The sequence below is a fragment of the Xylocopa sonorina genome, chromosome 9 (genome assembly GCF_050948175.1).
Source record: "Xylocopa sonorina isolate GNS202 chromosome 9, iyXylSono1_principal, whole genome shotgun sequence".
In the NCBI taxonomy this organism is placed as follows: domain Eukaryota; kingdom Metazoa; phylum Arthropoda; class Insecta; order Hymenoptera; family Apidae; genus Xylocopa; species Xylocopa sonorina.
The window spans coordinates 12,462,112-12,477,741 of record NC_135201.1 but is presented as its reverse complement, the minus strand read 5'-3'; the positions used below and the strand labels follow the sequence as shown (position 1 = coordinate 12,477,741).

Genomic DNA, 15,630 nt, shown 5'->3' with positions numbered 1-15,630 from the left:
CAATTGTATATATGTACGTGCTAAAGTTACTATAAGTACAATCACATAACAATTGTACATAATAACATTACACAAGGATCCAATGTGCATCCGTGTAATCAAATGGCACAGGGAGAATTCATACAGTACGAATTATTCTAACGAATAATAAGGATTCAAAGAAAAAGGAGTAAATTGCATACAAAGCATATTTTCAAGAAGTAATGGAAAAGAAATCTCACCAAGAAAAACAGCTGAACAGAGTCAGGTACTAAAAGAAATACACATATCAATTTTTACAATGAATTTAGTGACACGAGATTTTGAAAACATAATACTCAACGTACAACTAAAGTATTAATGTTATTTTTCCAAGTAAAAAAATAAATATATCACAGTTGTAACAGGTCAAGTGCAATGCTAAATAATATAAAATTATTTGCAAATGTGTAGAAAGTTGTGCATATCGTGCAAACCAGAGGAAAAACTATCCACGCGAATCTCATACATTCTTTATTGATCTTGGCGGTATTAAAAATGAACATTCCGTGCGAAAATCCGCAAACATCACCCTACCATTGTGTTTCATTCGTATTTAGTTGCAAACAGTCCATAAGGACGATTTCATAGAGTCACATATTTTTTTCTCCTGCTAAAGTCAATAAACGTGTGTACGTGTGCGTATTCCCGCCATTATTGCGGTGGTTCATTCTTAACGAGACTACCGTCCTCCCCTCCCTCTAGCAGAACGATGGACTCGTCCAATGTTTTCAATCTCCCACCATGAAGAATTTTCATGCCGACAGCACAGGTTGTAAAATATTTTATTTTTAAGCGAAGGTAGAAAATAAAAAAGTTGTTTCTAATCGGATACGATATCAAAGTATATTGAGATTTGACGAGAATAACTGATTTTCCATGCATTGTTTGGGTTCGGCCATTTTGAAGTGGGGAAGGTAAGGGAGAAGACATACTACTGTTGTCATTCATAGTGCGTATACTGGAGTGTTTGTAGGTATGGTTTAGAATTTAACGACCGATCGGTCATGAAAATTGATTGCGTTAGGTAGAAATAATAATTGTGTAAAATAAGATTGAAGAAAATCCCCTCGTGCATATCCCTCTGTCAGCCATGTGCATAAGTATATAGTTTAAAATGTCCTCGCAACCCAGACCGAACAGCCAATGAGGAGAGGGCAGGAAAATCACGTGACCGTGACTAGCCAATCGCCAGGACGGGATTTGAAATCGTGCGTGGTCTTTGTTCACGAGCTTGCCGTCAACGTTACTTCAGTTCCGTAAAGGGGGCCTTGTGTCGGTGTCCGTTTATACATGGTCGCTGCCAAAAATCGCATAATTCTCTTGTAAATATATGTGTGAAAGTGGTGCTTGCCCGCGAGGACGACGTGCTTTAAGGATTGTCAAACACACGGTAGGTCTTTGTACGGTTTATTATGCGCGGTTCACGCGAGTTTTGCCTAAAAATCATGGAAAAATATTTTCTGTGCTTTGCCGGCCCGCCGAGCCATCGAAGCTTTCGAGTGTCAAGGTACAAGGGGGCAGTCATGACGCTTTGAACACACGCATTTTTTTTCTACCTTTCCTGTTCCATAGAATTAATCGTCTGTTACAGCACATTTCTACGTTTACGTTTCTGTTTACCTACGTCGACCGATCGCGTTCAATTAATCTGTCAGAGCAAATCGGTGGTGTAGCGGTTTTTTCTTTGCTTTTGTACACCGCCGGTATTTTTATACCGTTTTCGACACGATAAGTTCACAATCGGCCGCGAGATTCATACGTTTGCCGCGCTCCGTCGATTCGTGGCCGCAGGCGGCCGTGAGCATATCACCATGGCAATTATTTATTAACCGTGCAACACGCTCTGTAAAAATAAACAATCGCTCGGCCAACTCGTGCGTCAACTCGAACTGAATAAGTGATTCATCGCCGATGCTAGAATGGACCTCAGCGGCAGAACTTTCGGCGGGAAGAGAGTGCATTACCGGGAAACCTTACTGATAATAATATATATTTCCGGTGATGAAAGCTATTGTTTTGTCGTCTAATGCACTCTATTATGTTTACGTTCGTACGACGAGTCCTCGTTTTCATACGAATCGTAATTATGACTGACAGACGAATTGTTGTACAGGAAACTAGCTTTACCATCAATTTTTCATGAAATTATTCGTCTCAGCGTTTGAAAAATGAATACGTCTGTAGTTTATTCTTTAGTCGCGTAATATAGGATTTACGTATTAATTTCAAGTAGAGGCCAAATTAACTGTTACCAGTTTCCGATCATAAATTACCACAGATTATGTTATTACCGTTTACTGATTTAATTCATGTTTGTCTGTTGCGTAATGTCATTCTTGAGTGATACAATTACGTGGTAATTTGTTGCGTGTGTGTGTTATTAAAAAGAACAGCCACGAAACATAATTAAAAATCAATAAGCAAATCAAGCGGCTTCTTGTTTACGGACCGCCGTTGGTTCCTTATGAAGGAATACGTTGATAATTAGAACAGAATTCTAAAATTATTTACCACGAACGTGAAAAGCTGTCTACGTTTAACATAATTAACGAAGGTAGTCTAAAGTGTCCCTCGCGTTGGCGGCGGGTAATCGATAACAATTAGGCGGTAGTTAAATGGGACGGTTTTCGACAGGTATAAGAATCTATAGAAAATCGAAAAGTGTAGCGATTTTCAGGTAGTAGGAAGGAACAGGGCATTGTCGTACAACCGTAATTGAGCCATTGCAATATTTTTGTATACGCGCGTAACGGTGAATCGTGCTGTCCTCGGAATAGAAGATTTTTCGAAAACGTTGCGAATAACGAGTAATAGGAAGAGTCCCTCGAGCTCTTTCGAGCCTCACCACCACGAAAGCTATTGACCGTGGGAACCTTCTGGGAACCCTACCCCTCGCCATATGCCCACCGCAGGAAATATTCTACAGGCTCGACCGAAATTTACCTCGCCATGTTTCGTGTTCACGAATGATTATATTTGTCGCCGAGAGCTGCTCGTTCGTTCGTTCGTTCGTTCGTTCGTGTCGTTCGATCTTTTTTCTTCGTTTAATAGCTTTTTTTTTTTATGCCACAGAAACGTGGCCTTTTAACACGAACCATAATTCGTACTACTTTCGAATTTTTTTCAAATATCTTGCAATTGGAAAATAAACGGTCATCTCGTGATTTCGAATTGCCATTTGTAATATCTCATTATTTTTTCTGTTCATTTTAGGTTCCTTTACAAGACGAACGTTTAATTCACACGATTGTTCAGTAACGAAGCCGGGAGAGTGTCTCTCGGACGCGTTAGAAAGTCACTTTGAAAGATGTGGAAAGATAGTCGTAAAAAAAAAAAGGAGTTGGTGAATTACGCTTTCATGCGATGCTTATGGCCGGCGGCACTCCTACGTATACAACATATACACTTCTGCAACATAATTTTTTTAAAATGTACGATAACGCGATGGCTTTCAGGTCGTACATTTATTTAAATTGCTAAGCACTTTCGTATTCAAATATTTATTCATACCATAGAAAAAGATATACTTTTTCTTTTAAACTTTCAGAGTTGCCTCTCTCTCTCTCTCTCTCTGTCTCTCCCCCCTCTCTCTCATCGTGTATGTACGCGCGTGTGTGTGTGCGCGCATTTTATCGTCGTTGGATTTAATCAAGATCTAGGACCGATCTTGGGCTCATGTGTTGGAAAGCGCAACAACTTGTATCTTGCTGGATGTGTAGCGAAATTGTCCAGGTAACTAATTCCTCCGGTGAAAGCAAAATGCAACAACAAATGCAGGACAGTTCGATAGAATAACATACTTTTGTATACATATACTTTGTACTTGTGTGCTTGGATCTTCAGATATTTTTTCGCGCCAATTTGCCACTGGCACAAGCCCACGTGTACGTGACATTCCTACGTTCATTCGATCTGTCTTTACGAACCGATACGCAATGTCGCGTGAAATGTTTGTTACAAAATTAAATTTCCAGCCCACGCAGGAGCATCTCTTTTCAGTTCAAAAAAAAGGTCATTATTAGTTTCCTTCGTTATCACGTTCTACGAAGTTACGAGATAGAAAGTGTAAACGTTAAAATTATGTTTGTCATAGTTGGAAGTAATCGGTAATTAAGAGCAATTGGACAATTGACATGGCTTAGAAACGCTCGTGTATCAGGAAGGAAAGCTGTCTCGGATGAATTTTCAAATGGTCTTGCGGCAGGCAAGAACCAAGCTCCACCACCACTAACGTCGCACTTTGTCGTGCATTTGTTTGCGTGCATGCGTATACACGCCGACACGGGGTGCAGATACGTTCGTAGCCTCTCGCAAACACTGCTCGACCGGCGGCAGGGATATCAGATCGATACTCTGCGAAAAGCGCGGGTAGGAGAGGACAGCGCCGCTATACGTATCTCTACGGTTGGTCCATTGCAAGATCCAGAGTCTGTCGGTTCCCCCCTTCCACCTCTCTCTCTCTCTCTCTCTCTCTCTCTCTCTCTCTCTCTCTCTCTCGCTCTCTCTCTCTCTCTCTCCATACATTCGTGGGTACGCCCCACCACCATTTTAATGCCAACCAAATTTGTCGGATTTACTTCGCTAATCTCAACGTTATTTAACGTTCCAGCAGACAAACAAGAAAAACGAACAGGGTGTCTCTCAAAATCTCTTTCCAAATTCCTTCCATGGTTTGAGTAGTTTCTACGAACTAAATCAGAGGATGAGGATGATGGTTAGATTACTGTTAGAAAGTGGGGAGCGCTGTACACCGATGGAGGAGGTAAATCTTTGCAATTGTATGCTGACTCAGCGTTCGTATTATTGCTCGTTGCAATGGAAGATAAATTGTATAGCTGTAATAGCATTAGATGGTACCGTCGATGCAAAAAACGCGGGAATAATTTGACCGCTTCGTTAGAGGGGAAGTATCAATGACAAAAAATGAAACAGTTTGTCGATTTGTCTCGTAACGGGGTTTCGTGGGTTATTTTTTAGCTTTTAGCGACCCGAACGACCTCGTTATTTGGCATATGAAACACGAAGGATAAAAGAGCCAGGCATTGCTCTCGTGCCTTTCAATTTTATAGCGCGAAAATTGTATCAGGAAGCATGCGGTTAAGTCGGTACAGTCAGCTCTATATGCATTGTAAGAACACTTTCATGTTACTCTACTCGATATCGGGCATACGTTTACACGTGTCTCTTCCTCGGTGTTTATTTAAGAGCCATGAAAATGATGTCACCGGAAACCGGCGCTCCTCGTTACCCGCGTGCCACTTCAAATCCGCTCGTACATTTTTCGGACGCTTTTTATTATGAATCGTCCAACGTTCTCTTTTCACATTTCCCTCTTTCACTGTTCTAACAATACCTTTTTCTGAAAAAGAAGAAGAAAAAGATAGCTCGCGTACCCAGAAATGAACTGTGGGCACTTGACGATCTCGATAAGCTCTCGAATGCTAATTTAATTTTGCGAGTTCCGCGAGGTTTTAATCCTTTCAGGATTTAAAGTCGCTAAACATTGTTAATGCCTACATCGTAGATAAATATTCTCGTCACGTTGTCCCTCGATAGTCGCGCAGTAGAGAAATCCTATTGCTAGGGGAAACAAAAAAATTCCACCGGTAATTTTGAACGTCAGAGAATTTCGATACCTGGCTTTTGGGACGCTTTGTGAGCGACTCGTTAGGGTGTCCCAGAGGTATGTACAATATCCTTTCACTCTGGCCGCACCAAAAATCGTGACAAGAAAAGGAATATTATAGCTATGGCAAAGGGAAGCATTGTAGGAACAGCAAAGAGTTTATACCTGTCCGGACATTTAGCTGATGGTTCTCGTTCACGTGGCCTTCTTTTAACTTTTTATCTGTTACGTAATATAGCGAATATAGCGAGTATAGTTAGCTCGAGAAGAAGAGCATCACTTTCTCAAGCGTTTTACTATCGTAATAAGAGAAGGATGAATTTTGATACCGTTAGAAAGTAGCTACCTGCATATCAGTCGGATATTCCTTGATTAAGATTTTCTTTTTTAAACATTCAAAGTGTTAATGCGCAAAACACCACTAGGATAAGACAATAATCGCTATTATTAGCACACAGAGATCGTAAAGATGTTCAAAGTCAGAGGAGAAATATTTATATGCTTGTGGAGATAAAAGGAATAGATTTGTCGGTGATTCCTTTCGCCGTCCTATCGTCGACATTCGTTTATCGGCTAAAGAATACTATTAATCCGCTAGCTATTTCACATTCTGTTCTGGTGCGCCGTGCAATCAGATCTCGCATGCAAACGTTGCGTCACGGTCGTTACAAAAGCTCTGAATAATAATAACTGTACCTCTGAATCGTGTTTATTAATTTACCAGTATTTCACAATTGATTCGGGTAATAATTCCATTCAGGTCATCGTTGCAAAGGCGTGCAGAGGAGGAGAGAAGTTGCCACGATCATTTGCATACAACAGCGAAGAAACGAGAAAGAGAGAAGGGAAAAAGAAGTGTAACATTGTCGAGGCTCGAAAAGAGTCCAGATCGCGAACATTATCAGCGGAAGCGTGGCCCGTTGAAGGAATAGTCGGTGAGCACCGTGGCCATGGGAAAAGATCTGCCGTGAGATGTCTTGTGTGTTTTCACGACCGTAAACTGTACGTTCCTCGACGTACGCATGTTTTTCACGGTCCTCGTATACGCTGAAAGGTTCAGTTGTTCCTCGTGGAACGCTATCGGTATCGTACTACTCCTCTTTGCTCTCTTCCCCGTTAAAACTGTGTCGAAGAAAATCCTCTAGAGATCACGTTTTTCTTTTAAGCTGCCGTGGCATCAAGTTCACTGGCATCGATCAGAAGGTTACGGCCAGGTAAACGGGTCACCTCAACAAAGGAAAAAGTTAATAAAGGACAGGACGATGACGCAGGGACGGACAGGGAATATCGAAGCATGAGAAAGCAAGAGTAATCGAGCCGGTGCTAAAAATTCGTAGCTACTCGCTGCAGGAAAGAAAGACTTCCGCCGGCCGACACGCTTCGACTCTCTTCTTACCTGCACGTAATGGTAGCTTCGAGAACAAACGGATAGCCAGCCAACTTTACACCTGTACCCCTGTGAACACCGCAGAAACGCTTCACGGTCTTTTCCAATCCCTTTTGACCAATCTGTATACCTGCATGTATTCTCTCAACTACTTAACGATCCTCGTTTCCCTAGGTTCTCGAGTCCCCATTGATCTGCTCCAAAGATTTCCAATGCTACATAAAGGGAGTCACTTTCTTTCATGGGATTGACAAATTTCACCGCTGCATAAGTAGAATACATTCTCTTAATTAGCTATACCTTCTTCCCCCTATAATCGTGCCGATGTCACTCCTAATTCCACTGTTCGTTGCCAGGATCATTACGGAGGACGAAGGAATTTAAAGCGATTAAGATCTAGGATGCGTCGAGGAGATACGTCGCGAAGCTTGAATTTTCGCTAACGATAAGGGGAGAAAGCTCTCAACTGGAGGGGCGCGCGCGTCAGAGCCTGCAAGAAAATCCAGCTGCAGAGTTCGACGACACGTAATGAAATTGACTGCGCTCCTGGCAGCTGGCTATCGTTGGGCAAGGGTAAAAACGTACCGAACTTGATTCGGTATTGCTAATTTATAGACAACGTTACCGCGCACGATCGAACATCGATTCTCTCCACCAGTTTACCAACGTATGAACGAATACGGAACGTTGAATCGCAACAACGAATCGTGCACTGTAAATTGCACATCGGTTACATACGCGAGCTACTGCATCGTAAAACCGTCTGCATCATAAATTAACGCATCACGCTATTCACGCGTCACCCTCACGCAGAACGTGAACGCCTGTAACTGTTGTGTCTCTTCCCATTTTGTTTCTCTTCTTCTTCTCAACAGAAAATAGAGCGACGCTCTTTTTCTTTGCTCGAGATTTATTAGAACTTCTCGTCCCACAAATCTATACAGAATTTGTAGTCTTGGAATCAAATCATATTGTATGTAATATGTGTCAGTGGTACCATGTCCCTGTAGACGGAAAGCTCGTAGTTCGTTGTTATGGAACCGGTTGACAAAAGTCCATTTATTAGACGCACACGATTCACATTCGACTCACTTCATAAGCCCTCTTCTGCGCGATTCAAACCGGTTCTCGAGCAGCGATCACAAAGAATCCCGCCGTTTTACGCGCACGCAAGAAGCTTACACCGTCGATTGGCCGACTTTGCCTCCTTTCAATATTTATAAAAATCATATTTCTCACTCTACTCTGTGTTATCCGTCTCTATTATTTTGGTTACCGCAACATGCTCGAATGTCATAAATTCCACTTCATTTTCCACTTCGGTGTTGGTGAAAAATTATACGGGGTGATTCCTGTTATTACAGTTGATTACCTTTCCTCTAGCTTTTCTTGGTATCCACCATAGGTACTAATCTATAACACTCGAATGCTCTTTTTACGGGAATCTTTTTGGAAAATGTTGTCCCTGTCTTTACATCACTCTCCCCCTCTCTCTATCTCTCTCTCTTTCCCTCTCCCCCTTTCTAGTCTTCTACCTGTGAGGCTAGACACTAACTTCCAACTTCTTTTTATCGGTATACAGGTTTCAGCACCGAAAGAAGTTGACTCTAAACTTGTTTTACGTCTGGTCGAATTCAAACAATCCGTCCACCGTCTTTCCTGTTTGCCTAACAGTTTATCATAATTGACAAGTTTTTCCAGAGGAAAGAAGTAGGGAAGCACCTTGCCCCTTCCGCGTTGGGCCTTCCTGCTGGTGCTCCCTTGTCCCTTCTGTTTATCAGTTGCATCGTCCCGCCACAGACGTTTCGTCAGGTGTTCCAAGCGTATAGCTGCGCCGTGTGTACACGCACACAGCCACGAAAGCCCAGTGAAAGGGAAATCTCGTCGATTGTTGTAACACGAACGAGTTATCGTGCTCGAGTTCAGTTTTATAGCGTTGTAACGCCGTTTCAACGTCGCTGCCGCTCTTTTTAACCCTTTAACCGCCAACGTTGCACATTTACGCCCTGCTGGTGGGACTGTTGTCCGCGTTCTCGACGTACCAAGTATACGTGTTCTCCCACATCGTCGCATGTAGCGTAAATTACTCTTTCACGTTAGCCTAGTAATTTCAGTTGTAATTTCAGACTAGTTGATCGTCATTCCTCTTCTTAACCACTGCTAATTCTTATTATCTTCACTGTAGGTTGAGTAATAATCATTTTTTAAAAAGTTTTCAGTCTCATGATACGTGCTCGTTTAGAAAAAGTTTGGAAGATCGCTCGACTAGAATTAAATAGTGGCAGAGCTACGAATAGAGGGGCCCTTTATGACCTGCGAAGGATTTCAGGTTGAATAGCTCCGGGGTCTTAGGATCGTCTATCGCTGGAGGACCCTTCTCGGAACTGGAACTCGAGGAGGCACGGCGGAGAAAGATTATCCTGTTGCATGAACGAGATACAATTTTCGACGATCCTCTTTTCCACAAATGACAGCGCATCGAGTAGACGGCGCGCTTCGTAAAAGGGCTTCATGCAAATGTTGTCTGCCAGCTTTACGATTCCTCGATCGCGTCTACCAAAATACTTCGATTCTTTAGAGAAGTTCAAGTGTAATCGGGAAACACGATCACGGCCGTTATGGTCACTCGTTTAGCTGGTTAATAGGCAGTTATTTTCCAAATTGAATAGCCAGGGGACGTTGATCGACCTCGTTCCAATTTCGATTCCTCGAATTTTCATCGGTATTCTTTGACAACCGGTAGTTTTCTATGAGAACGACCATTATCTGCCACCATTTGATACCCGACGATAATATTACGATGGGCAAGCGGGCGTTCTTCTTCAAGGTTGTTTCTTCGTCGCATCTCTCGGTCGATTTATCACTAAAGACATTGGCGAGCAATCTGGCATTCTTGATACACTTAATATCATCAGCAACTCGACTCAATTTACGTCTCGAATCGACACCATCTCGATTTTTGGCTTTATTTGTTTCATTCCGTCCTAAAATGTTTCACGCATTCGTCGTTGCAGCGTTCTCCACGTCTGGTAGGTTACATCAAACGTGTGTCTGGTCCGTTTTTCCTTCCTGCCACTCCCCACCGCATCGCCTCTTTTTTTCCTCCTCTTTCCAAGAATTTCCATTCAGAAGTGGTTAATCCCTGCTTGGTGCCTTGAAAAAGGTTGGGTAGGAGGGAGGCAGAAGCACTCTCGTTAACATTCGTGGAGCAAGAGCCGCGCCTCTAATCAAGGGAAATAAACGCGACCTCGCGTTTATTTCCGAAACTTGAAATTTTAAGAATTCGATTGAATCCTCGTTCGTTTGTTGCTCTCGACGATGGGTCGACGACCCATTCCTGACGTTGCACGTCTTCTTTTCCCATTTCCCAAGCTCCATTTTCGCATCGGCTAGCTAGTCTACGGTTCAGAGTCGCGAGACACGCGAAAATTTTGTTACCAGACACAGCTCGTCGTATATTTACCGTGGATGCCTCCCCAACTAGTGCACACACGATTGCGTCTGACCGCAGATTCCATGGAATGCTCTACGTAAACGTGCCATAGCTAATTTCTGGCCAGGCAGAGGAAAGCGTTTAGAGAAACTTCGCTTCGGAGGAACTTGAGACTTGTGTCGTGCAGTACTTTTTCCGAGAAGCATTGTTTCGCCTCCATGCGATCGTGCGAACGCGCGGCAATTATTAATAGGAAGAAACGTGTAGGCGTTAGAAAAGTCAGGCCCCGGTCCAAGCACGTAAGTGCGTCGAGTGAAGTTCCATTACACTTGCATGTCTAAAAATATCGTTCAGTCACGTAGACTTGAATCAGTCCCGTGCGTGTAAAGGCCACTCCACGATGGGAGTTACGTCGAGCAGGGTCAGTTCTCTGTTCGTCGTTCTCTTTTCCCCTCTATATCGCGGTCGATCATTTTTAGAGCACCAGCTCAAATTGAACATACGAGGCTATTCCCATATGGCCGTCTCGTGGTATCAATTTGGTAGGTAAACCCGGGCTAAGGAATTTTAAGTCCCTCTTGAGAGCTGACACGCAACACGATAACAATTTCGTTAAACAGCCTCGCCGGGAATACCGTAGTTTTAGTAGGTTGTCGGTTCTACGCATAGAAGGATAGCAGAGCCGGGTCATTCGCGATCTAGAAATATCAAGTACGGGTGGAAACGTTGTAAAACACGGTGGACGTAAAAATGGAACGGAAAAGATAGAAAGATGAAACGTCGGAAGAGTAATCAGGCCAAGAAACATATGTAGAAGAAAAAAAGTCAGGGTTCAGTAAAAACACGCGATGCAGGATGAAAACTGGAAAAGAAAAGGACTACCGAACGAAGAAGGATGAAACAATACACAGAACTAAGACCGGGTTCCCTTCGAGTCTGGAACCGGACGAAGATGAAATGATGAGTCGATTCAACGAAGACAGAGAGAGAGAGAGGACAAGAGTAGAAACCGACAGCGCGGAACGAAAGAGACAAGGAGGGGTTGCTGTGGCGGAATAGTTAAACGAGCAAGAGTGGGGCTACGGGGTGAGGGGGGCATTGGGGGAAGGGGGCAGATACTACGAGTCCACGCGTTCTATAGTAAATCGACTATAGTACTATGAGTCAGTCACACCCACAAGCCGGTTGTGGGTTCAAGAGCCTCGTTGCTCGTTCGTACACGTTGTGTACATTGTAGCACACACACGCGCGCGCACACGAGGTCACGCGCATCGACACGCTCGAGAATCTATTGGCCTTGCTGCAACCAAAGATCGCGAGGATGATCCTTAGATCTGATAATATCATCGAAATTCGTCTTGGCTCGCGTTCTCTACGAAGAAAAATATTGATCAATGAACAGGTCCTAGTTTACACGTAAAACTAATTTCGGTATTAATAAAAGTAATTGCTTGATGTAATGATGTAATTTGTGGATTCTCTTTTTTGTCCCTTTTTTTTGTCATTAATTACCATATAGATTACCATTGGTGATTTTTCCTTTTCCGTATAATTTCAGTCAGGTGAATGTTGGATACGGAGAGTAGACACGGTACTGGGCTGGTTCAGGGACCGTCAAGGGACCCTTGGCTCACGATGGATTACTACCTCGGCACGGACAGTCTGTCGCTGCAGGAGATGCTCGATGTCGACATCAAATGCGAGATCGAGGGTGTTATCGGTGGGCACACGGAACTGGGCTTCAATTTTGCCGACATGTCCGCCTTAGAGATGGACGACGATCCCATTGGGTGTCAGAACGATCTAAGCGGATGGTTCGGCTCGACCAGTTTACTCAATGGAAACAGCAACAGCTCGAACAGGTCTTTTATTCATATTGTACATGTCAAAATGCATATATAATGGATAACGTGTTTTATCTGGCGGTGAATAAAATAAGTTTCTTAAAGGTTTACTCGTTTCCTTTGATTTCAGTAATTTCAATCTCGATTTGAGCGGATGCGACGCAGCCTCCATTATGGTGAACCCTAATTCGGTGATGCCTCACATCGCCATCCGAAGTCCTACACCGAGCAACGGCAGAAGGCATTTCTCGTTTTCAACGAAGAAGGATATAAAGGAGGAGAAGATCGACGTCGAGGAAGAGATGGAGAACGAGGGCAACAGTTACATAGAGAACGAGGGCAACAGTTACACGGAGAACGAGAATGAAAATGAAAACGACAACGAGCACGAGCACGAAAATGAGATGGAGAACGATACCGAGACCGAACAGTACGAGAACGATATCACAGAAACGGAAGAGGACTCCGAGGATGAACAGGAGACCGCGAAATCGATGTCGCCGTCCAAGTCGAAAACCATATCGATATCGACTGTTAAGACGACCTCACCTCAGTTCATCAAGGCGCAGGCAACCACACCGAAAATAAACGGTATACCCAGCATCAGAGTGCAGAACTTCAAGGTGTTGCAGAGTCCTAATCAGACGCCGCAACATGTGCGGAAACAGATCTATAACAACAACGTACACCTCAGCCCAGGGGCTAACAGTGTAACTGCGGTGAAAAAAGAGAAGGATTTCGATTTGTCTGACTACGACGACAAATCCTACCCCAAACCGGCTTACTCCTATTCCTGCTTGATCGCTATGGCGTTAAAAAACAGCCAGACGGGCTCTCTGCCGGTCTCGGAGATCTATAATTTTATGTGGTAAGTTGAAAGTTACCTCCTTTTTTTTGGATACATTTGTAAAAAAAAAATAAAGGACGAAGGCAGTTGTAACAGGGTTGAAATGTGATTAACATTTTTCTGATACGTAATATAATACAATAGAGCGGATTCCCTATTTGACAAACGACGTGTTGCCCAGCCGCTTATTTTCAACCATTTGGTCGGAAGGATAAGGGCTGGTCGAAGCACTCCGGTACTTTTAGCCTACTAGGGGAGAAAGTATTGTCCTCCCTTCCTTTATTCTCAGGTTATACAAGGGGGAAGCTGCCATTTTGTATGGGGCCCTTGGAGCACCAGGTGCATGCCAGAGTACAGTCCCCATAGAAAATGAGGGGGCTCGTTCTTTGTTTAACTAGCCTCTACGCTCCCTCGTGGTAACACGTTGCCGTACGGTTGTTAAAAATAATACTTTAGAACTGTTACATTATTTTCGATACTATACCAAAATGATTTATAATATATTTTTATGTATGTTTAAACTCTCTAAACTTACCACTTCCTCTCTCTCTATCTGTTTCATTATAGCGAACACTTCCCATACTTCAAAACTGCACCAAACGGCTGGAAAAACTCGGTCAGGCACAACTTGTCGTTAAATAAGTGTTTCGAGAAGATAGAGAAGCCTGCAGGAAATGGAAATCAGAGGAAAGGTTGCCTGTGGGCAATTAATCCGGCAAAAGTGGCAAAGATGGACGAAGAGGTGCAGAAGTGGTCCAGAAAGGATCCCCTGGCTATTAAGAAGGCAATGATATACCCAGACCACTTGGAACTACTCGAGAGAGGCGAAATGAAATACGCGGGCAGCGGCGACGTATCCGAAGAAACAGAAAGTTCAAGCGACGAGGCTATCGAAGAGGGTACAACGTACGAGGAATCCATTCACGATCACGTAGCTACTAATTCTGTGACGGACAGTTACGACGAGAGTAGCCAAGATTGTGACATCGATTTACACGAGCATCTGTACCACGAGATCGATATCGAGGACAATAAGGAATCGTTGCACATGCAATTGAACATCTCCAAGCAAGAATCGTTCGACTACGAGTTCAGCCCTAGTACGAAAAGACAAAAGACATTAACGGGTGCGATACAAGGGAATTACGTCTATCAACCCGTAACCACCTCGCGAAGAAAAACGCCCCTCTTTCTACGAGCCGCTACGGGAAGTGGCTCCTTTCTTAAGATCGATTAATTTTAGATTTATCGTTTAAATAAATTCTTAATTTTATACGTATCTATAATAAGTACTGATAAATCGGGGTGAGTACGATACTCGAAGGTCGTAGAAAATATTTGATACGAACAGAACCCCTTCTCCCTAGTTTGCTCTTTTTTCCTTTGGTGCTTTGGTGTTGCTCGACCCCAATAACCCTGTTATTCTATTCCACTTTTACTTATCGTGAGGCCTCCATTTTCATTTACTTACTCATTTACGCATGCACTAGAACGCATCGTAATAAGTAACTGGGAATAGACGTCTATAGAATAGCAGGGTTAAACCACAGGATACAAAGAACATTTGCAGCGTATCAGAATGTCCGTTTAAGGAATTATCGAGAAGTCCTGTGATGTAAAGAATTTATTTTGTAAGTCACGCTTTTTTCTATTTTTCTACGAATACTTCATTATTGCGATCAGACTGCAGTCATCACGATCGCAAATGATTACTCGCAACACTTTCGACTTCTAGATAATTCCATGGCTTGCTGGCATTTAAGTTCTTTGAGAGCAAACAATTGTCCAAAAGTGTACAAATGAATTCAGTTTATTTTATTGATTTAAAAATATTTCTTATTTTATTTTCCAAACTGAAGTGTCTTTTAGTTTCACTATTTTTAATCCTAACATCTTGCAAATTACTTTCAATTAATTGCGTTTTCTGTTTTAAAAGGAAGGAATATTTTCGTATCAAATATTAACCGACAATTATTACATTCATTACAGTCAGAAAAAGCAGTCCCGAATCTAATGTTTCATTTTTAATTAACACACAAAATAGATACGGCAGATATGTAACCAAGTTTTCTTTCGAACGTTTCTTTTCTATATACATAGAGCTCATTCGCGTATCCATGACTGCTCCGGAGAAAGGGAGAGGGGAAATGAAAAAAAAAAATGAGAAAAATGAAAAATGAGCGTAAAGCTTTAGGTATCGGTGTAGATCGATAAGTATTTTTGGTCAAAACACGGCCAGACTGATGTATTATACTTTTTTACACATTGCTGGACTAAGTAATAACTGTAAATTTTTACGCGATTGTATACCTGACAGATATGAAGTTACTTAGATTCGCATAACCAGGTAGAGTACAAAGACAAGACAGCTATAGGAGGATTTGGATTTGTAAAATTTTGTAGCATATATGTAGAAACAGTTGGAAATCGTATACCTGATTTAGTATTTTAAGTTCCTGACAAAATCTCGTG

The 15,630-nt window shown here is 42.6% G+C and overlaps 1 protein-coding gene across 3 annotated transcripts; it reads left to right on the top strand.

The window, feature by feature from the left end:
• The first annotated feature begins 468 nt into the window (after nt 1-468).
• Jumu (Forkhead box protein N4 jumeau) lies at nt 469-14,867 on the top strand. 3 transcript variants are annotated; one of them, XM_076900623.1, is made up of 4 exons: nt 469-1,411; nt 12,026-12,329; nt 12,442-13,179; nt 13,726-14,867. In XM_076900623.1, the coding sequence occupies exons 2-4, from the start codon at nt 12,034-12,036 to the stop codon at nt 14,393-14,395; spliced, it is 1,704 nt and encodes a 567-aa protein (XP_076756738.1). In that variant the 5' UTR covers nt 469-1,411; nt 12,026-12,033; the 3' UTR covers nt 14,396-14,867. The 3 variants fall into 3 exon arrangements, with proteins under 3 accessions (XP_076756738.1, XP_076756740.1, XP_076756741.1); XM_076900625.1 differs by lacking the exon at nt 469-1,411 and adding an exon at nt 4,119-4,425; XM_076900626.1 differs by lacking the exon at nt 469-1,411 and adding an exon at nt 4,540-4,783.
• Nucleotides 14,868-15,630: the final 763 nt, after the last annotated feature.

Bases quoted from the DNA above. Each gene is read 5' to 3' on its own strand.
- Jumu (XM_076900623.1), top strand. From the start codon at position 12,034: ATGTTGGATACGGAGAGTAGACACGGTACTGGGCTGGTTCAGGGACCG. The intron at 12,330-12,441 runs GTCTTTTATTCA...CTTTGATTTCAG, and splicing joins AACAGCAACAGCTCGAACAG to TAATTTCAATCTCGATTTGA. The intron at 13,180-13,725 runs GTAAGTTGAAAG...GTTTCATTATAG, and splicing joins GAGATCTATAATTTTATGTG to CGAACACTTCCCATACTTCA.